Raw genomic sequence first — 23342 nt, 5'->3', positions numbered from 1 at the left:
GCTACAGATACACCTGCGAAGATACCACCGGACAAAAGTGGATGTGGAAGGCCGTAACCTCAAGTGAATGTGAGGCCTGAAGAGGGCAAACAAACTAATGATCCTGGTGGAGTGCTTGCACCTTCAGGCCTATAGTTATTCACCTGAGGGTCTTCTTACCGCACGAAAACAAGGGGGAGAGGCGCCTGCACACCATGTGTCCCATGAGTGAGATGCACAGCAAGCCTGACGGCCTCTTCGTTTGCCCCGACACATAAGCTCAGGGCTCTTCTGCTGGCTCAATGACTAGATTCACAATTTGATTCCTAAGGGCTATGAGACAGTGGGTCCCACTCCTCTGCAGGGTTTCAGGACATGAGGACCTTGGGTCAAAAAGCCCCTACAGAAAGGTGAGTACTCCCCACAGTGAGCACAGGGGGTTTTGCTTCCCTGTTGGAAACATTATATTTGTCACAGTATAAGGTACTGTGACGATAGGTGTGTCCCAATTCAGGGGCTGCATCCTTCGGAGGACCCAGCCTACGCGGTCTCTGTAGGCTGGGTCCTGCGGAGGATCCTCCGTCGGCCGCATCAACTATCGGTAAATGGGACGGTCTAGCCTTCGGAGCGTGTCCTGATTGCGTCACGACGTCATAACTTCTTCCCTCCTAACCCGGGAAAAACACACGTACGGGGTGCAGAGATGCGCCCGTACAGCTCCTATCGCTTGTAAGAGGCGCGAAATGTAGCCTATTATACAACTTACAAATTCACCTGATGTGAATATCTTCACAGCTTCGCGTCGGACGGTTCACGCCTCCGCGTCGTCCATTCATTTCTGATAATGGACACCTCGAAGGGCATTATCCCGCATATACCATGGTCACTTAAGAAAGAAATAACTATTAAATCAATTATTAATACGTTAATGTTGGGTTTTTTTTTTTTACCGTTAACATCGTAAGTTTTTCACAAGACGCGGCTGAGTGGACTATTTAATATCGCTCGTTGTGACGCGTTGCCAAGGTAACCGGCTCTGGCCACAGAACCTGCAGCTTGGTCGGCGCAACTGTTATATTAGACCTAATCAGAGGAGGGAAGTGACATGATTGCTTAACGTTATGTTACGTGATACAAAGTATCGTTTCAGAGGGCAAGTGCACCTCTTACCGCTTGTGTGTGTCCAGAGGATGATGCCAAATTTTGTTTCAAAGACTCAAAGTCCGCAGATAGCTTCCTAAATCGTTTTTATTGCAAGAAATATTATCCACCATTCACTCTGATCATTAAATGTGGTTAAAGGAAACTATAAAATCACTCATGTTGTCTACTGTCTTGCCGCTGTGATAAATAAACTGTGAAATAACGTATGTTCTGAGTTTCTGTTGCCACGGTTACCAACTAGCGTTTGAGCCAGCGCAATAATTTAGAACAATCAGGCTATTTGACCGGAACTTTTTTATAGTTGTCCTACAACACTTTTTACTACTGCAGCCAATCACAATCGAGTATTCACCCAAAATAAGATATTAGTGGACATGCGAGCTTGTAACATTTGTAAGTGAAGAGTTTTAATAAGGCTGACTGTTAACTGAGCTCCTCATATCAACAGGTCGCCATTATTAAAAAAAACAATCGGTGCGCAAAGCATCTTGGGATATGGGAGGCCGTGAAGGATAGTAGCGACGCATCCTCCAAATACAGGGAAAAGGAGGACGCATTTGTCGGCTGCATTTGGAGGATCCTTCGAATTTGGACGAATTGGGACAGCCTTCGCGCAGCGTTATGACGTAAGCGGCCTTCAAATCCATCCTCCGAAGGATGCAGCCCCTGAATTGGGACACAGCTATCATCTGCCATGTCTTCTCATCTGCTCACCTGTGCTGTCAGTCCATTTCCACACTTAGCCACACCCACCTGCCTGCTCACCTGATCGCACACCTGAGGCTCATAGCAATCAGTGCACTACTTAAGCTGCTCTCCCACCCTCACTCAGTGCCAGATTGTTCTTCACAGCACTCAAGACTCTCCAGCGTTTTCTGTTGGATGGACTTCTCGTTTTCTCCAACTTTGCCTGATCTTCTGCCCTCTGGTAAATACCTCAGCCTTCTGTACATGACAGTGTTTGTTGTTAAAGTCCTTTCAGGCTCTCCTCCTGTAAGGAGTTTCTCTCTGTGGCCGTAAAACGGCATCAGCCATCAGGTAAACTCCTGCGTTTAAAATATGAATAGTCCAAAAAACAAAATATCTATATTATTTTAATGCTGCAGCTGATAACAGTGGAGCTTTTAATTTTAATTTTTTTTTTTACAGTGTACAGACTACTGCTGGGCAGCCTGTGAATCATTGCCTTATCCATAATATTACATCAGAATTTATTTGTTTATTCTATTTTATATTATTAATCTGAACCTCTAAAATAACTGAAGTTAATATAAATAAATGTAGTGGACTTTAAAAGAACAATATTTGCCCCTGAAATGTAGTCAGTAGAAACAGGAAGGAGCAGAAAATGGGAATACTCGAGGAAAGTACCCTCGGTGCAACTTGAGTACAGCATTTGAGTAAATGTACTTAGTTCACCACTGACAGTGTGGCGAGGAATGTCAGACGAAGGCTAAAAGCTCGCAAGCAAACAAGGCTACAAACAACCCATAATACAACCGGCTCGCTTCGTCTCCTCCATTCAACATTACACAGTCCTCAAATGTAACACCACAGCCTTTTAAAACTTTATTTCTAGAAAAAATATTGTCCAATACTTGTACAAAGGAAGTCGTAGGAGGCAGTAAGGGTATACATTGCCAGTGCCATACACAGCTCTCAAAACTGTAAACCATGTTTTGCCATTGTTTCTGCTCATGGCCAACGATATTCCCCACAAGTTGAACTGGGTTTGCTGGTCTTGGTTTTGAAGTGGCCGACCTAACCTTACCTTTCTGAGGACTGTCGACCAGTTTTGTCGACTTGTTTGACCTCGATTGTCATCATTTAGCAAGATTATCCCCGTGTTGTAATGACCTCTGATCCTTGAACTTTCATTGGCATAAATTAGCTGAACATAGAAAAGCTTACGGAGGTTAATTTCATCTAAACATGCATTTTGTGATGAAGCACTCGTACTGATAAAACAAAACAAAAAAATGTAATCAAAATGTACTTATTTCAGCACATTAACAGGACATACAACAGGAATCAAGCTCTCTCTTAAACTACTGCAAATTAAGCTGATACCTGGTCAGCATACACACTGGAAAATAAAGTGCTTTTACATTTTAATGCAAAAGTGGAATCTATACAATATTATGACATTTCTTACGTGTACAAGCAATAAAACATAAAAGGTGTTGACAAGGAAAATACATTTTTTGCTTGAAAAACATGGACTTGCTCACCCTCTTCCCATCTCTGAAAGCTGATTTTTAAAATGTTTCATCATGCTGCTAAACACATAAGAAGAATAAATGGCTAATGCTGTTAGTAGAAGCATTCTGTATGGAGTGTCAGGGTTGGACAAACTAGTTGACAGTCAAATGACTGAAGATCAACTAACTTATAGTACCACTTATTCACCTGACAGCTTGACTGCGTGTGAGGCTTTGCTTACTTTCATTGGAGACAACATAGTTTTTGACTGTTTGACAAAATGAATAAGTTTCTATTCTGGTAAGACCTGATGGCAATTTACATTTTACAGAATATTCCACATAATTAAATACTGACAAATAAATATTATGCAGCATACAGGATCTTATTTATTGTGCTATTTGACAGCCTTGCTCTGTTTTAACTTGATTTTGTTAAGTTACTTACATTTTCCACATAGCACTGATAACTTTTGTCGAAACATAGCATTTGAGCTGACTTTGCTGGTTTGTGGGAAATGGGACTTTTTTATCACTATAAAAGCTGCTGAGACTTATCTATCTTTTCATGGCTGAGTCTTTTGCTCCTCTGCCTTTGCCAACTGCCTGTTTGGTATCACCCCTCTCCTCCACCTACCCCCTCCATCCCCAGGGTGTGGTATACCCCCTCTTTCACTCCCTCTTTCCTCAGTGCTTCATATCCCCCTGCTCCTCCTGCTTCCCCTGCTGTCCCCTCCTTTCCCAGGGTGTGATACACCTCTGCTTTCACTCCCTCTTTCCTCAGTGCTTCATATCCCCCTGCTCCTCCTGCTTCCCCTGCTGTCCCCTCCTTTCCCAGGGTGTGATACACCTCTGCTTTCACTCCCTCTTTCCTCAGTGCTTCATATCCCCCTGCTCCTCCTGCTCCCCCTGCTGTCCCCTCCTTTCCCAGGGTGTGATACACCTCTGCTTTCACTCCCTCTTTCCTCAGTGCTTCGTATCCCCCCGTTCCTCCTGCTGCCCCCTCCATTCCTATGGTGTGGTACACCCCTTCTTTCATTTCCCCTTTCTTCAGCGCTTCATATTTATTCTCTTTCTTGTCCTCTGGTGCTTCTGGGTGAAGTGTGTCATACTCGCCCTCCCTTTGGGCCCCACGTGACTGCTGCAGTGACTCGTATTTGTCATCACCTTTCTCTCGCAACGCCATCCCCACATCTTCATATATTGGTCCTAGAAAAACCAAAAAGAAGTGCTATGTGATGCCTTCAGTGTGCTTACAACAAGTGGAAAGAAGTAGAGGTTACTCACCTGTCACATTTCTCTTCTTTTTCCATAGAAAATAAGCTGCAGCTACAGCTGCTAGACCAAGAATCAGCAGCACGGTTAAAACTACTAAAATCATGGGTGTGATCGACGAATTATCTGAAACACACAGAACATGAACATATGACTGTATGAAATCCCTGTGACCCTGTTATAGCTCATATTAGTTGAATTCCCATTAGGGGTGTTTGTCTGTATAAAATAGGTCTGGCTGTCAGGATGAAATATGAGTTTTCAATGTCAAAGTCCATCAGCAGGAACTTACACTCGTGGCTCTTGCTGAGAAAAGACATCCCGGTTTCCCACACAGCTCTACACGCATAGGAACCACTCTCCTTCGGCATCATGAAACCTTCGCGTTTATCTGGTAGCATTACTGGTTGACCGTCATCATCATTCTTGTACCAGTGAAAGGAGGTGATGTTGGGACAACGTGAACAAGAACATGACAGGCCAATGTTTTCGGACAGAGCCGCCTTCATGGGAGCCGCTGAAAAGGGACAAATGAGGAGACGGACTTTAAACGGAGAAAAGAGTGCATGTGTAAAGCACACAGTGTCACACTGAAGAGGGAGACTTCACTCTGTACACCAGCGGCTGTCGCTGTCAAACAGTGCTGGTTGGATATGCACACCTTGGACAAACACAAGTTGATGATCAGAGTCCACATGGTATGGCTGTCCTGCGGTGCGGGCCTTGTATGTGAAGGTGGCATTACACTTATATGTTCCCTCTGTATTTTCTGTCACGTCAGGGACTTTGTAGATCGGACTGTTACTGTCTCCAATAAGTACATGGTCTTTGTAGAAAACAGCGCGGGTGATTTGATCTGTGCCCCAGACAAGGCACCTCAGAGTCAGACTCTCCCCAGCTACAGCAGGCAGAGGATACATTTCCAGCGATACATCCTTCTCTGAAAGAAGAAGACAGGATTGGTTTTACCCATGTCATTTAAATGACTAAAAGTAAAAACAAGCTGGCGAACATATTGGAGCAGCTAAAGAGACCACAGTAGAGACCCAAAACAGATATAAAAATCATGACTTGGTGACTGCTGGATGCATGAATATACAACTGTGCGCTGTCAAGTTTGCCATAGCAACTTAAAAGATAATAAGTTGATGCTGTGCTTCAAAAAAAATCCGTCTTTGCAACTTCGAATAATGGTCAACATGAAAGCAAATTTAAGATAAATGTAATGTATGACAGAGTATAATATCAATACATGTAAGTAATTGAATGAGTAGAACAGAAAGGTTTCAAATCATCTCTTGGAATAGCGTGTAAACAGTCTTTAGCCACAGAAATGTTCCAGTAAAACAGCAGTAAAATAAGCCTACCTGAGGTCCTGACTATGATTTGGTTACTTCTGCTTTGCTCAAGACGATCAGTACACCAGAAGATGGTCTCTGGGACATTCAGACTTCTGGGTTGAAAGTCCAGACTCTTGCTGTCATTCTTCAGCCTCAGCACAATCCTCCGGGTCTGATGTCCTCTGTAGACCCAGCACTTCCACCCCTGCAGACCACCTTCGTTCTCAAGCTGCAGGATCACTGAACCTCCAACCCGCATCACTGGTTGGCCTGTCTTGATGATCAGTGAGGCTCTGGGAATGTATTCTGAAAGGTAAGTAATAGATGATGCCATTGTTTGTATTCGCAGTTTATTTCAACTCGAATACTTCATGTGGTACATTTACCCTGGACGTCGATGGGGAAACTGTCACTTTCCAGCCCATTGCTCTCACATTTATAAGAGCCCGAGTCCTTGGCGGCTGCAACTGCTATCTTCCAGGTTTTGTCCTTTAGCGGTTTCGGGTCATTGTTGAGGTACCACGTCACTGTGTTCGCTCCTGTGCCAGTGTCACAGCTCAAATAAAATAAGTCCCCAGAGAAGATTTGCTTTAAATTGGGTGACATAAAAACTAGGGAGGCAGGAGACAAAGGAAAAGAAGATGTACAGTTTAGTCTTCGCTTGTGCATTCTGACACCTGCAGCACTTCATGTCGTTTCAAGAAGCTACAAAGGGCTGTTGCTGCCACCTATGGACATCTGGCACCGGTGAGAAGCAGTAAAATTGAGGTATTTGAACTTTACTTGAGTATTTCCATTTTAATGCAAATATATACTTCCACTCCACTAAAGCTGACACCTTTTGCACACGTGTGAACCCTGATGATTACCTTGTGGCTTTTGCTGACATCTTGCCAGGAGCACGGACGCTGTCACAAAATAAAAAGAAGGTTAATTTTTCATGACTCATAACACAAAGTTTACATCAGTCGCGGCCATTTGGAGCAGAGTCAAAATTCAAACTGGTCACTCGCATCTTCAAATAATTGACTTGTGACTCAGTGTGCCCTCAGCTGTGATGATTCTTTCCATGGATTTTCAGTTAAAAGTTTAAGTTTATATATATTTGTATCTGTTGTAACGCAATGAGAAAGTGAACTAAAGATGAAGAGCTAAGAAGCTAAATTGACGACTACCTCATCCAATTTTTGCACAGGTTTTTAGTCCCATGCATTGTCTCTCACTCCATCAACGTGATGGCACAAAATATTTTTGACTTTTTAAATTTTAAACGGTCAATTAAAGAATTATTTATCCAGAATACATTCTACACATATTACTTTTGTTTGTTTTGGATGTGTGCAGCTGTAAATGTATTCTAATCAATATGAGCAAACATGAAAAAAGAGTCAAAAAGTTTTCTACAACTTGTAGAAGACATTTGGTTTAATGCTGTAATTATATAAAATGCAAATATCTGAGCTGGTTCTGAGCATTTATCAATCATTTTATTGTAATTAATGTTCTACACAAAATGACTAGCAAATGTACAAAAGGTATGTATTCATTTATTTTAGAAAAAAATAGATAAATGTTGAGGAACATTTTTCACATATTTATTATATACATAATATTACATATAATAAAAAATATTCATAATTTACTTAATGCTGCAGCACAGAAAACATCTGCGACATCTGTGGGTAAAATGAATTTGTATAATTTCTGCTCCGCCTGTGTGTTTGAGTGCCTGTGTGTATGACTGTTGTGTTCATATTTAAACAAAATGTTGGCAAAGCCTCTTTCAACATCATTTAATAGAAGAATACTAATATTGTTGTTTTTTTCAGCTTTTTGCTCTCAACATTTTTCTAATCTGATGCAATGCGTGATTCATTTTACAGATGATTAATAAAATGTTAAATGAACCCTGACAGGAGTAACCTGAAGGGATTCATTCCAGGGAATGAATCTACATGCCAACGCAGCAAAAGCCAGTGTCTGTGTAAGTGCACACATAATCAGCTTTGAATTGTTCAGCAATATAGTCAATTAGAATTTGAGCTGAAGTTTGTAAGTCAGAAAATTCGATCTTTCTGCGAGTAGAAGGACATAAAGTTGACTGGAACAGTCACACGGCACATGAAAACATGTACAAATTCATCGCATTCAAAATTATAGAGTGCCGAACAACAACAAGTATTTATATTACTGAATCTCACATTTAAATCTCATTCTGTTTTAACTTTTATTCATCCTGTCTATAGATGATGAAAATTGGCTTTTCAGCCAACGCCCTGATGCTCTCACACTGATCACCACAGGTCAGTGAGAGAGTCCTTACCACTGAGGGCTAAGTGCCTTACTGAAGGGCGCAGACAATGCAGCTAAATGTAAGAACATTTTCTGATATCTTTGCAATTGGAAATGGCAAAACCACCTTTAATCCCATCAGCAGTCCTTGTTCATGTTTCATCGGGTCCTTCTTACCTGCCAGGAGCAGTAGATGCTTTACCCCCATCATCGTCCTGCAAGGACAAGAGCAACTGCACTGTGACTTAAGTGCAGAGGTGAGCACACTAACAGGCTTTCAAGTATTCAGTCATGTTGAGGAAGTTGAAATGGGGAGGGCAAAGAGACCACGTGTTGCAAGGACTGCAAGAAATAAAAAAAAAAACAGTAATAGAGGTTTTCTTCATGCTTAAAGAATACTTCCCTCTGTAGTAATATTTCCCCTCAGTGGTAGATGAACAACTTTACAGAGAGGCGGCATAAATGACAATATATATACAAATTCTACCAAAGTTACGCCGAGGTTGTTAAAGGCGGGTAAAAAACACACTTAAAATAGATAATTCACTCATTTCCCATTGCCCGCAGACGTGTTTGCCTCTGTGTTTCTTCGTTTCCTGTCTGATGTAGAAAGCTCAACATCACAAACTTGCTTACTGTTTTCTTACAGCTTTCACTTCAATCTCCCTTTCGAACTCAGTGCAGACTGAATGATGTTCAAGTGTGGAACTTCAATGCGCCTCATGGCATCATGTTGGAAAAGGGGCAAAAATTAGCATTAGTCTGCTCGGGTGTCTTGTTTCCATCACTGCTGATCGGAGCTGAAAGACAATAAATGCCCATTTGTAATGAAAGCTGGTTGTACCTTTTCTCACTCAAAACAAACGCTGATGTTAGTCGGTGTTAGTTTATACCTGGCTTTCATAGCTCATGTGATGGATTCCCAACTGAATGCAAGTAATATGCAACCAGATAGCACTCCAAAAGCGTGTGATGGACCCACTGGTCCACCTAAGCGTGAAAAGAATATGCTCTCATTCTGCGATTAAGTGTACATGAGTATTTGAAGAAGCCTTTGGGCAGCCTCATTAAGATGTACAGCACTTTAGATTTTCAGTCTTATCAGTATTATGTTAAAGGTATTAGTATTTCAGTATTTCCTATAACAGTATTTCGCAGTTTCACAAAATAGTATTGCAGCTGAGAAAGTTTTATGGTGTTCTCATGACACCAAAGGAACTGATCCTATGCTTTTTTTTTTTTTCTGATTAAGAAGTTTCTGAGAAATAAAGGAGAAACTGTGGCGTCTGTTTCACATATCAAATGGTTAAGCTGTTACAAAACTGTTTTTGTTGTCGGTCACTGACATGACAGGGCGGAAGATGGGTGTGAATCAAACAGACAGAGACTCTGAGGCTAAAGGACCAAAACTAAGTCTGGATTTTTTTAGAAATGATGCGACAGTCATCATTCAACATGTGACAATCACTATTTATTAGTACACAGATGACATGATTTTGTGAAGCTGCCCACGCACATACAGATCAGGTTTAAAAATAATGATGTGACATTCAAAAGCTTAACGAGACATCATCATTTACACCAGAGGTTGTAATCAGTCGTTTTATGTGCAGATCATTTCAGGATACTGTGGGTTTTAGGTGCAAAATGACATGCTGCTGATTCCTGCAGATAAAGACCAACGATAAAAACGCTGAAAGCAAACTGAAATCATGTCAGACACTGGCTGTCAACACATTTCTGAGCAGATGAAATCACTACTTTTGGACTCCTTTCCTGCACCTAAAAAGTACCACATTGAGCAAAGTGGCTGCATTCCAGATCGCACACTTTTTCTTTTAGTGTGTACGGCAGCTGCCCTTCCAAAGCACACACTGTTGCATGCAGTATGCATACAATTGTGATATAGTACTTCACAATGGCCTTGACTTGGATCCTCTTACTCAGTGCAAAATTTGAATTAAAAAGAAAAAGTATGCAATTTGGAATGGCTGCCAAGACTGTGTCGGACCCACGCTCTCAGTGGATGTGATGCACCCTCCGCTGCACAGAGAATTGTGGGTCAGAAGAGCCAGAAAAGAAGGCTGGCTTGCATACTGCAAAATGTGGCCAGACGCTGTAGGACACCCTGGTATTTCTGGTAAACTGCATTTGACGTACTATGTGTTGGGACAGATTAAATCTTTTTCTGGTATACGAAATAGTAGTAAGTGGGAACTGGAACGCAGCATCTGGCTCAAAGCCGATCTGCTGAAAAGGCACTTGTAGTCTTCTGGTCAGACACGTGACAAAGTGTGGCGCTTCTGTTTCTGTCTTGTTTCTCAGAATCCAACCAAAGGGACACTTTCGTTTTGTCTTGTGTGCAAAATCGTAGACCGACTATAATTAACAATACATACGTACCGATATATAATAAATGCAAAAGATGAGGCTCTTCCTTTTTCTAATGTGAAATGTAATTTTTTTTAGTTTTATTCCCTGAATAACAGATTCTATTTCTGTGATTCAAGCTGGGACTTTACCTTTTGTAAGAGGAAGAGAAAGGCAGATCACAGTATGAATGTTGAGACACATTTCTTGAGCAACTGCACTTACGTCTAAAAAGGCAAATGGAAATGTTGATACATTCAACACTGAAATGTTACAAGTCTCCTGAGAATTACATTTTATTACTCACATTTCGGACAACTGTTTCAGTTACATGAAACGGCCACCAGAGTCCAGCACTGCACTGGTTTTCCTCGAGGACACAATGCACGAATGAGGCCTGCCTGCTGGTTTCAGCCCATATTTCACTGAACTGTTTGTACAGTAAGCACATGTAACTATATTTAGTACATTGGAGTTGCAACACAGTTTTGGTCTGTGAGTGCAACAGTCACAAATATGCATCTCAACATGAGGTTGTATTGTTCGGTTGACAATTCAGTACAAAGTTTTATAAAGTACTCACATTGAAAATGTGCATTTCATGTTTGAAGATAGTGTTTTAAAGCAATACTTTCTCTGTGCGTCACAGCCTCCATTTCATAAATCAATCGTCTCTCGTTCGGCCCTTTTCTCCTGTCTCTTCTTCTGCTTTTGCTTTCCTCTTCAGTCTGACCCCACTTCACCCAAAGCAAAGCAACTGAACTCACTGAAACACAGAAAAAAAAAAAATACAAATAAAAACTTAGCCAACACATTCTTACTACTGTATGCTCCATCTGCCCGTGACCCACTTTTCTCTCCTTGCCTTTGGCAGGAGAGGCATTAACACAGAAAGCAGGAGGAAAGCTAGTTTCTCAGAATAAGGACATTGGGCAACAAAGGCAGTGGAAGCACCGAGGCAGGATGAAAGTACAAGTGAGTATACACCACGGAGTGCTCGTACACCATTAAAGCAGAGCATCCGGTAGGGCTCTTATCAAGGGTTAAAATGCAGGTGACATGTCGTCCTTGAGAGGCTGGATTTGTCAGGACTCATCTGCATCTCCACTTAACAGAGCGCACCATTGTGTGCATTAATGTATTTCAGTCAAGCTCGCCTTCCTCTGTCCTCCACCCTTCTCTTTGATGGGCTCTAAAAGCATAAAGTAAGCATAAGGACAGTTTTTCACTCAAGCACTCCAGCTGCGTACAGGCGGTTCACTGAAACAGAATTATTATATAAACTTCCTGGTATCATCGCACAGATCCAACATCACAGCACTGAATGTACCATGTTCTATGTAGGTTTTACTTCTGCATTTTTTACACTTCTTTTGGTCGTGCAGTGCAGTATGAAATAGGCTTCCTGCTCTCAGCTAGCAGATGCTTGCGTCATAACCAGTTTACCATGAGGGAGCACCATGTGCCATGTGTAGGTCCCTTACGTTCACCCGGTGGGACAGATAATGATGCAGTCACTCCTTAAGCACAAACACATGCATCACCAGCACCCCGTTTACACTTGCTATTAAAATGGGAAATATCAGTTTATCCCAGTGTGTTGCAGTGCTGGCATGGGCATGTCATAGCTGAATGGTTAAGGAATATCACATATTTGTGGTATCCCCAGTTCTATCAGTGTATTTGTTAATTAACACTGCGTGTGTCATTGAGGGGAACTGACCCTTTAAATGACAGAATACAGCCCATTATTACTCCAAGTTTGTTCACAGTCATGGTTGATGACTTTCTTAGCAGATGTAGCTACAATATCTGCCATCATCTTTTATTTGTACTGACTTGGTAATAAAGCCACATTTTATGAATGGAAAAACAGTTTTTCTTTATTTTTATGACGACCTCTCAGCGTCAGAGACATGAGGGGAGCAGTGAGGTGGCCTGAATCCATCCACTGTATGTATGAAAGATAAAGGGGAGGGAGTGATATCATGGGACGAGTGTGAGTGCGTTTGATTGATGGAGTGACTGAAATAATGAGTGAGAGAGGGAGGAGAGGTGAAAAGACGGAGAACGAGAGGGGGTAATGAAGAAAATTGGGAATAATTGAATAGAAGAGCACTTGAGTGCAAAAAAAAGGCAGGGAGAGAAACTGACACATAGAGAGTGAAGAGTCAGTACACAGTGGAAGTACAAAAGATGAAGGAGAACGAAGGAGAAAGATCAATCTAGCAGCTGAAGTAAGAGAGAGGGAGAGTACGCCACGCTGGAGAGAGAGAGAGAGAGAGAGAGAGAGAGAGAGAGAGAGAGAGAGAGAGAGAGAGAGAGAGAGATGGCTAAACCAGGGCATAGAGTAGGTGAAAGTGTGTGTGAGTGAATGAAAAAGAGAGAGGCTGCACAGCACAGGGGCTCAGGCTGGCTCACACCGATGCACATTTAAAGACTAGAAGGCATGAAAATGTGATTTTGAAAGAGAAAAAGCAAATAACTTTTTCTTATTTTTTTCCTCATTTCTATTTTTATCAACTGGATCTTTCTCTCGTTTTCCAGCCCCGGTCCCTTTTTACTCTCTTTGTGGTTTTTCAAGGAGGTCACTGCGGATAAAACGAGGAGCAACACAGCCTGAACTGCACACTAAGAGGTATTTACTTTTTGTTTGTTCATTTATGTACTCTGAGTTTTGGTAAGAATTCAAATGAATGGGAACAACTGCTATCTCACAGTCAAAGTCATGTGAAGTGTTCAGAATACGAGAAGCAGCAGCAAGACTGATGATGGAAACCTGGTGTGTGTGTGTGTGTGTGTGTGTGTGTGTGTGTGTGTGTGTGTGTGTGTGTGTGTGTGTGAACTACACATATAGAAGATGTGCAATAAGAAGTATCAGGCACACACAGAGAGAAGCAAAGGATCTTCAGCAGCAAGATGTGAGATGGTGAAAGTCACAAGAAGTGGGTGCTGCTGAGGAGAGAGGAGGGTACACGTCCTCTGAGGGCTGCTTCCTATGTTTTATGGAGGTGGGGAGGAAGAGTAAAGTGGGACAGAGAAATACAATTAAAAAGATCAGAGAGCCTTCAAAGAAAACTCTGCAGTCATCGCACATATCACTCCGAGCAGCTTTAGCACTGATTAGTGAGAGCAAGCTGCTCCAGTCTGGCGCATATGAGCTATTTTAGCTGTGGTACGAAGCAGCTGTGATGTTATTTCTTTTCTTGTTGCGAACCGTGGAGGTTAACTTGAAGACACATTAAGGTGACGGTCTAAGGATCGCAGCCGGACGTTTTCTTCTGGACAAAGTGGGCAGTGCTGGTGGAAAAGTTCATCTCTCCAAATGAGGATTTCACGTTGAATCCAGCGGCCATAATTGGATCCCCTGTGACTTGCTAAGACCCTGTTTCATGTAGATTATTCCATGTTCATTATGAGTCATAATTGTACATTGCAGTGTTTTACAACCACTCCCCCACAGTTACAAAGTAGGTTATGACCTGTTGTATGGCAGCGAGACATGCACAGACACTAATGGGGGAATAATTGATGTTGGTGACATAAGCCAGAAATCAGTCTGGGAATTAGGAGAAAAAATGTTGACACTTGTGCTTATGTAAAACCTACATTTATATAACCCTATTGTAATGCTATTCAGACACTTACGACATTATATTACATTTCACAGAATCAAAGGAGAGCTCATCAACACCCACATCTCACACACTTCTGTACTGTGGCTGCGACTTGTCAAATTCATTACCTGCTCGCAGTATTCGTGGTGTCGGCTGGTGGAAAGGTGAAAACCCTCTAAAGACCCAAGAAAACTGACACACACACACACACACACACACATACCCAAATGCCACGGTGTGTTCCAGCTCTGTGCACTTTCATCCTATAGATACAGTACAACATAATTGACTTTGCACCGCCTCCCAAGACCTGCCCCATCTAATGCACAACAACAACCAACACTGGCTTTAAAAGCATATTTCTCTCTCGGAGAAGTGCACCTAAGGGAATTCATTTGGGAAAAGGAAGCAAATAAACCAGGCAATTTAGAGCAGAGTGGGCACACTAAGATTAATGGCTTCCCAACAAACACAGAACAATTGATCACAATGGAACAAAGAAAGCTGGGTGACGTTATCAATCGAGAGGGACTTGGAGTGATTATACATAATGTGTGACTAATGCCAAAAGAGAATGTGATTATGAAACAATTGAGTGGATGATGAAAGACATGAAATACACTGAATTGGCCAGAAAGCTTGATGTGTCAGTGGAGATGAGTGCCTCTCTGATTCAGGAAATTTCCACCACCACTGCCTTCTTATTTCCACTCCACTCCATCCCATCCTGCTGCTCTTTCCTGCCTGGTCCTGTTCTGTCCTGTCTCATCTCGCTGGGAGGAGCAGGAGTCGATAAACAGGCTGGTCAGTGTAGCAGATGTGACAATGCTATATGGTCCAGTAATTCTCCAGGGTCTGGTGTGGAGAGAGTGGAGGACAAAAGACGGACATGCTGGGAGAATATTTCCAGTGACAGCCCTGCTGGGAAGGAGCATGGCTGGGCTCTATTAGCTGCAAGCTACTACTGTATCTATGAGGCAGAAATGCAAAACCCACAACAAAATGTTCCTTCAATCAGTCCCACGGGGGTATTAAACTGGGCTACAGCTGTAAGGCGCTATAAAAAAGCAAAACACACATGTGCTTCACACACTCATTAGCTCTTAATTCAAGGACAAACGGTGCAAAAGTCGTGTGAGTGTGATGCTGCTACAGCAGTTCTATCCACAAAACAAAGAAATGCCACAGACCATCTTCTGTCTGACAAATAACCTTGAGGAGTAATTCCATGTGTAAATAAAAACCATCATCTAATATGATTTTTAATGAACTTCTAATTGTTATTTGCAGACCTGACAGAGTCTCATTGTTGTGCTCATTAGATGGAACGCGAGAGAAGAGCTGTTTCCCCTGACTCTGCAGGCTTTTCATTATTACATGGGGGGAGATTTCCCCCAGGGGAAAGATCTGGAGGATTGCTGGAAGCCATGAAAACAGAAACTGCAACACATCCACCACTATGAAGAGCTCAAATAGCTCCTGCTTTACGATTTCTGAACGCAACTTTAGATTAATGACAGAAAAATACAGACACGCTGTTCTCGCACAGATGGCTCAGACAGCAACAACCGGGTTTTAAATACACAGATTAAAGGGACTCTATAACACCAGTATGTGCTTGGCGACTAAAGCGGGACACCAGCTGAATTTTAAAGCATGTCAATGTACCTTCTGACATGAGGACATGAGAAATATGTCACGTGATGACAGAGCTACAGCACAAGTCATATACTGATAGGTGAACTATAATGGTATCACTCATTAAACTTGCTAGCTGTGTTTCAATCGACATATTATTCTATAAATTTCGAAGCTGTTTCTGCTCCCAAAAAACTACGTCCGCTGTCAGTGTCTTCCTGGATATTTGCATACGGCACTTGGCGGTTGGCACACAATTGGTTTTGTTTTCAGTTTGCAACCTCCACTTCTTCTACTCGCCATGCGTGATGTAGCCTGTACCACTACCTGACGAAACTACGCTTTGCACGGCCTGTTATTCGCTCCAAATCAGTTGATGGCAACACGCCTAATTTGCATATTCTCTTGTTTCCTCTATGTTTGCGACATTTCAAAAGTTCGCTTCAAATTTGCTTGACAGTTAGATGGAAACACAGCTGTTGTTTGCTGGCATAAACCAGCTTCTAGGCAGCAGAGCAGCCTATTTCAAGCCAGCGGGATCACACGGCCTTTTAGCCAGCAATCTTTCGCTCAGTTTAGAGTCATAACAAGACAGTGATGATCTGATTAGAGTCGGGGACAGGTGCAAAGAACACACTTTCCACAAAATAACTTGGAGAGAAAGCACACATTTAATACCTTCATTGCTTTTTCTGTCTAACATCCAACCTCTGTCACTATTATAAATGCTCCCCCCCAAAACAAGTGGTTGAAAGTTTCTCCACACTCTCTCTTGCCTTCCTAGCTTCTAAATGTTACTGGTTTAGGGCAAAGGTTTATTAGAAAATCCTTTGTATGGAGGGATAACAGTCGTAAGTATCAAGTGCAAAGTTAAGAATGAAGGGTCTTCATGTCTGCAGAACCAATTACACCCCATTACATGGTAGATAGATGAACTCTAATGGGACCTGACAGGCGTCGACATGGTCCTCACTTTGTCAGCCATGTCTAACAGCGTTTATTAGTATCTTGTTGACTTTTGTCTCTCAGTGTTACCTTTAAGTCAATGGACGTGCAAGGTAAGTGAAAGTGTCACTAGAGGACAGTCTATTTGTGGCTGTTTATCTGCCATAAAATCCACCCTCAAGCCTTAAACCTGCACTCATCTCCGTGTGTCTGACTAGTTTGTCTGTGGCCTGCTTTCATTGTACTTGAGGCCTGAGGTCTCTGTAGTTGGGAGCTCTGGGACGAGTATAAAAAGTAAAAGATGGACGAGAAAAAGTTACTTGACACCAGGAATTCTATAGATGGTCTGTTTTATTAGAAATGTTTTGACGCTGCATCTGTGCTTCTTTCCTTCTTTTGTTGTTGCGAAACAGAAGGCAACCTGCTGCACAGCTGCCTCTGAAGTCTGTTTTCATGACATCTGAACGCACCTTCTGTCATATCATGTGTTATGAGTGAAAGGGGAGTGTGTATTGTGACATCTATTTCGACGTATTTCAGATGAAGTTATTAGATACTGGGTGCTGTCTGTGTCTTCTGCACTTAAGCTTGGTTTCAGTGCTGCAGACGTGTACACATAGACCTGGGATCTGGTGTCATTAAAGTAACTGCTGACGGGAACACCTTTATTAGTAAACAAGACAATAAAAAGAACACTGTGTCTCGCATATTGGTCGTCATGGATTCGCTCATTCACCTGCAATTATAACCTCAAATAAAGCATGTGAAATATTAGGTTGCTGTAAGATATTAAGTGTGCTTAATTAACATTATATTATATTTGAAGGTGCAGATGAAATCGTGTTTGCAAAGTTTGAAACATTATTTTGTCCGGAGGATTTGCAGACGGGGTCGCAGGACGTTTGTTCAACTTAACTGGAAATACTTGACTGTTATGTTTGAATAGAAGAGCCTTCATGGTGTATTTTCATTTTCTATATCATCCATCTAGAGCTTGGAAATTTGGGGGACCTGAAAATGGTGTCATAGGCCAGAAAAAGTAAAAGTTGAGAAACCCTGATTTAGGGATTTCTGTTGTGCGGTCGGACAAAGAAGCTCAAACAATGTTTACGAGAAGGGGGGAAGTCTCAGAAATAGCGCAGGGGATGTTCACTCCTAAATCTGTGCTGCATTGAGGTCTCCCAGCCCATCCGGCCAAGTTTAGCCCAAGCGAGGCCCTCAGCGCATGCTCCACCTGACCCAATTATATCCAGTCTGAGGGGAAAGATAGCCCACTTTGATCTACACGAGACCGCCAGCCAAGCTCGGGCTGACTGGTCTTGCACCTAATGCTGCTTTCTGCTAAACATTTTTCCAGGACAGATGTGTTCGAGTGCTGCTTAAAGAGTAAAACTGTGGAATGTGTGTGCGCCATGGCACAGCATGTGTGTATGCGCATGCACACGTGCTTGGAACATCAGGCGAGCGGCGCGTAACCTGTGAAGCGAGCGGTGGCCCCTTTTTCCTAAAACAGATCGTCCTTGGCGAGGTAGCGGTTGGGAGGATGGAGCTGGAACGCAGATCAAAGGGGCAGGATGTTTACTGTGAAATGGAGAGCTGGGAGTAATTATTTTAATCATCCAATTAATTACTGATTAGCAGGGTTATCGTTTTTTGTTTGATTAGCATCAGATATGCAAGATTGACTAAAAGGCGTCTGTTTGTGTTGGAGAGGAGAATTTCCCCCCCCCTGCTGAGGGGATATGAGGATCTTTGGGTGCACAGAGGATGAATTTATTGCTGGTGTTGTTATCTGCCTGTGAAATGAATTCAATTAAGCCCTTGTATTTCATCGGATTTTATCAAGCACAGATTTAATTACTGCTTGGAAATGCCAAGCCTTGTCAACGTAACAGGAAAGACTCCAAATCAGTACATTTTCAATGCTTCTTCTCAAACTCATAGGCATTGAAACTCAAAGGATTTGTCCATGGTGTTGTCCTTTGAAGTTAACTTCATGTATACAGTAAGGTACCCACTCTTCATGCCCCAGCTTAGCCCTTCCCCCTTAAATTCCTACGTCAGAGCACCACCCCCAGACCTAGTGGCTAATCATGCACCATTCATAAGTGCCCTCTCCCCCCAGTTAAGTGATTCATCCCATCCACCCCGTGTTGGAGTAGGCTTACAGTGTTCTTGATGGTTCCTCGTCACTAGTGAGAGGCTGAAGGGTGGAGACCCAGTGAAAGAGAGGGATATAGAGGACAGAACTTGGCCGCTCCACTTTCGCAGGACGTAAAAGTGGGACAATCTGTTCCTTGGATGATCTCCAATTCTACTTTCTGGGGACCGATACACTGAAAATATATCTATACACAAGCTCTGTCCTACATAGGGAGAGAGTGAGTGAGTGAGAGAGAGATTGACAAAAAGAGGAAATATGAGTTCAGCTGACTGTCCGTTAGGTCTATATTACATTGTGCTGGGACTGTACTTATGAATATTCATTTAAGACTGACCAAAATAAGAGGAGAAACCCCTGCAGCACACAGGCAACAGGCACAGCACACTCTACACTTCTATCATGTATGGAGGGACAGTTAGGATATTTCAACAGAAGGTAAGTCATAATATAATTTATGATTTAAAATACACTGAAATAGGAATGACATTAAAATCCCACAGATCCGACATTATTTTGCGATGTGCATAATTTGCATTGCAGTAAACTTGACTCCTAAGCCAACATATGCACACTGTTTTGTTTACAAGGAACCCCAAGGACTAAAGTAAACAAATGAGCCCCAAAGTCATTACTGCAACTTTGCTACAGTTTGCAAAAAGCAAGATGCACAGAAAAGACAAAGACTGCATCAGTGACCTCTCCCCGCAAATGCCTCCAGCCATCCATCTTTGCTTCCCAGGTGCTGAAGGAGGGTATCCATCTCTGTCCTCGTTATCATGATTAATCAGTTCCTGATTCTTCATCTTGATTTCACTCCATTTCCTCGCTGCCTGTGGACCCATGTAGGCCCAGATCTATTGAAATCCTCTATCTGAGTCTCTGCATGGCTTCTAATCATGAGGAGTCAAGGTGCTGGATTGGCATCCCATGGGCAGACTGACTCAGTGACTTATGAAATCTTCAGATGTCCCTACTCTTAGTTTTGAGTTAGGAGCTTGGTGGTGTTTGACACATATTTGCATGAGCGATCCATTACGTTCCATGTTCCAATGAAACAACCATCATCGTTTCCTGGTTGAGAGAAAGGTGGTCAGTCCTGAGGCCTCCAGGGACTCCTGGCTTCACCACATGATGTCATCAGAACCTTCTCCTGTTGCAAGCTATCCCTGCACCCAACCATATCATGGGGTGCAGGGTGCCCTGACCATATTCTTCTGACCTCAGAATACAAGAGAAACATTCAGGACAATAATGGAATAAGACATTAAGTCAAACTGAAGAAAAAAGGCAAGTGAGTGGTTGAAAAAAGAAGAGATTCAGTGTAAGACGGAGCAAAATGAGTTTTCTGCCTCTGAGACGATGCGGAGAGACAGCTCTGTCGAGAGACTGAAATTCATTCCTCTCTCCCACCACCGTTTTCCAGACAGATAGACAAGTCGAGACGAGTTGGAGAGATGATGGCCAGCACAGGGACAGGAGAGCGAAAGAGCTGGCAAAAGGAAACTAAGTCTGAGCTATTGTTGTGGCAGAGCGTAGGAGCTGAGTGACAGGACGGGGAAGGCAAAGACGAGATGAGTTGCGCCATCCATGATGACGGAGGAGAGTGTTTCAGGAGGTGCTGCTGGAGTTGCCATAGTTAGACCATGACATCAAATAGCATTTCCTTTTACACAGACCTCATTTCATCCTGTTTTTATATGTACATTACTGTTTGCTTTAGCTTAGCTCCCCACTCGCTCTCATCCCTCCTCCAGCCACGGTTGTTCTCTCGACCCCCCTTTTTTCCTCTCAATCTGATTACTCTGCTTTATGCAAACTGCAGCTCTCTTCATCTTTCTCTCTTGTGTATTCCCCTTTCGGTTTTACATCCCAGTTATTAGGCTCCTGTCTACTCTCAGCCTGTCCCTCTAGTTCTTTATCTTGCCTAGTGCAGGCTCAATGTTGATCAATATTTGATGAGACTTTGTCCATATATCAACCTTCTCTATTCTCTCCTGGTGTACTTGAATGGTAGTGCTCTTCTCCAAAACATGTCATCAACATTATGCTCTTTGTCACAGAGGTTTTGGCCTAAATGCATATGACAAACATTTTGAGCATGTAAATCAGATTTACAACAATGACCAATGATGAGTCCTGTAGTGCGCTGTCCCCTACAAATACTGGTTTAATGTAATTTAATATGTAAAAATGCATGTTGGATATGAATTTCAAGCCATTGGTAATTGAACAGATGAGCTTTCTTATAGGTATAACTGTCTTTATAGCGTTTATAGCTATAGTTATTATTAAGCACTGAGACCTTTAAATCTAGCAGTAAAATGAAAAAAGTAATGAGAAAAGTTGTCTATATGTTAGCCACCTACACAGTTTCTCTAAAACCCTTTATTTATTTATCAGATCACTTTCCCCATCATAAGTGGTTCGACACTATACGACCCAGCAAACTGAGTTAAGTGTCAGAAAATGGATTGATGGATGTTAGATACTTTTTCTCAAGTGGTCACCATTATTTCTTAAACCATTCCTCACTTTTCTCGTCTTTCTGTCTTCCCTGGTTCACTTGCTCTGACAGACATTGTGTTTGTGTTGAAGTGGCCCACCCTGTCACTCTCAGAGCATCTTGGGGAATCGTATACGGTCAGTCCTCTTCCCTCTGTGGCATCCCTCTTTTGCCCAGAAATGCTCAACTAGCAGACTTGCTTTTGGTCAGTGAGACACGCGCAGACCAGGCTTGGATTGTTTTGCATACATCCGGTCAATCATTCTAATGCTGTTGACTCTAAAATTATGGCATTTAAAATATGGTTGTCTTGAAAGTTGCAGTTTGTCATTTGTATTGTTCCATTGCATGACCATAAGAGTACAGAGCTGCAGGACTTGGCTAGGTTTTGTAGTTATACCGACCATTTCTAAGATTTCTAGGTCAGTCTTTCTTTATCTCTTCATATTTTTACAAGGTCTAAAAATGACTGATCCCTTTTCATAAACCAAGAGACTAAAAGCCAGCCCAGTTGTTCTCAAGCCGGTGTTCACAAGATAAATCTGAGGGGCTGCAAGAACAGTACAGGAAAGCAGAAAAAGCATAATTCAGCAAACCCAAAGTCAAGCTTATTTTTCAAGCATCTCTCCAGTCTTTGCCTTTTTGTAAATTGTGAACAGATTGCAACTGGTAGACACATAGGGACCGATAACAAGGGGCCAAAAGGGTCGCCTTAACCCCTCACCAAAATCCTGATCTGATTCTGATGCCTGACCTTATTTAATACTAGAACTAACTGTAATCACAACCAACCAGCCTCCAACACTCGGGTGCTTTTTCTTACAAGCTACAAAGGAATGCAAACGCACACGCTGAAGCGCATTAACACACACACTTTCAACTGTGTTTCAGCAGGAACAAAGCGGTCCTCTCATTACAGTGTTTTGGGATAAACTCTATGACTTCATCAGATGTTTCTGTTGGATCTCCGGCTGTTGGCTAGCTCCTTCATCTCTACATCATTATCTATGTCAATTACAGGCCACTGTAAGCTGTGCCAGACACCTGTCGATGTCCTTGGTCACCGATAGAGGTTGATAAGTCAAAAGTCATAGATCACTTAATGCCCCTTTAATCCCCATTAACACCATGTTTTCTACATAGTTTATTAATAACCAATTTTACTTTTTATCTGCATGTTGGTAATCTGTGATTGAATGAGTTAAGATCTGTGTCCCAATTTGAGTTGTGTCTCCATAGTCTCATGTGATATTTTATTGAGTTCCATCTGTCCATCTGAGTGTTCTGATACTCATCTATTTCAGACTCCCAACTCATATGATATTCAGAGCACCAAACTGCCAATGAGACAGTGGGATATTCCCTGCGTCATTCACCATCATTAAGGCGGCTGTTGGCAATGGTCCAGATCTGCATGATGGCAAAGCCCTTGTAGCCAGACTTCACCAGAGAAAAACCAGGACAGAACATATGGAGGCGCCAGTATGCCAAATCTGAAACACAGTGAAGCAATGAAACAGTCTTAAAGCAAAAATCCACCCTGAGACCCTAAGACTAGCTGCTGGTGACACAAATTGTATTCGTGGGTCCATTTTATTATCTAATAGGACTTTCTCCTCCCTGAAGATAAGTGGCCAAAGGCAGAGGAGCTGACATCATGCCAATCAAGATATCTTAATCATCCACAGTCAGACAGACAGTCATTTATCATCAACGATAATTTTGATGTCAGTCAGGAAGAAATCAGTTGCACATAAAGCAGTTTTTTCCTCTCGAATAGTCCTCAGTTGAGCAGAGCTCCATGTGAACACTTAACTAAGGGGCATGACTTTTCTCTGCTGGAAAAAAATCTGC

The 23342-nt window shown here is 42.3% G+C and overlaps 2 protein-coding genes across 2 annotated transcripts in view; one reads left to right on the top strand and one right to left on the bottom strand.

Annotated features, from left to right (window-relative positions):
• Window positions 1-3854: 3854 nt before the first annotated feature.
• On the bottom strand, window positions 3855-8513 carry LOC143338710 (sialoadhesin). The gene is made up of 8 exons (XM_076759291.1): window positions 8429-8513; window positions 6829-6867; window positions 6346-6570; window positions 5987-6265; window positions 5281-5559; window positions 4912-5136; window positions 4632-4745; window positions 3855-4553 (listed from the first exon to the last, which is right to left on the bottom strand). Exons 1-8 carry the CDS (start codon window positions 8460-8462, stop codon window positions 3961-3963), a joined length of 1788 nt encoding a protein of 595 aa, XP_076615406.1. The 5' UTR covers window positions 8463-8513; the 3' UTR covers window positions 3855-3960.
• Window positions 8514-13010: 4497 nt separating this feature from the next.
• LOC143338906 (SH3 and multiple ankyrin repeat domains protein 1-like) overlaps window positions 13011-23342 on the top strand; it is a 40062-nt gene continuing 29730 nt past the window's right edge. Inside the window, exon 1 of the mRNA XM_076759782.1 lies at window positions 13011-13259. The gene's annotated coding sequence lies outside the window, so the exon portion shown is untranslated. The remainder of the gene's footprint in view (window positions 13260-23342) is intronic.

Source organism: Chaetodon auriga, chromosome 20, assembly GCF_051107435.1.
Source record: "Chaetodon auriga isolate fChaAug3 chromosome 20, fChaAug3.hap1, whole genome shotgun sequence".
Taxonomy (NCBI): domain Eukaryota; kingdom Metazoa; phylum Chordata; class Actinopteri; order Chaetodontiformes; family Chaetodontidae; genus Chaetodon; species Chaetodon auriga.
Note: the sequence above shows the minus strand (reverse complement) of the source record. Positions and strands in the feature narration are given on the sequence as shown.

What these genes read in the sequence shown, in the direction of transcription:
- LOC143338710 (XM_076759291.1), bottom strand. Translation starts at nt 8,462, where the DNA reads ATGATGGGGGTAAAGCATCTACTGCTCCTGGCAG. An exon ending in TCTCAGCAAGAGCCACGAGT is followed by an intron (nt 4,746 to 4,911) that starts GTAAGTTCCTGC and finishes TGTGTGTTTCAG; the next exon opens with ATAATTCGTCGATCACACCC. An exon ending in AAAGAAGAGAAATGTGACAG is followed by an intron (nt 4,554 to 4,631) that starts GTGAGTAACCTC and finishes TGGTTTTTCTAG; the next exon opens with GACCAATATATGAAGATGTG.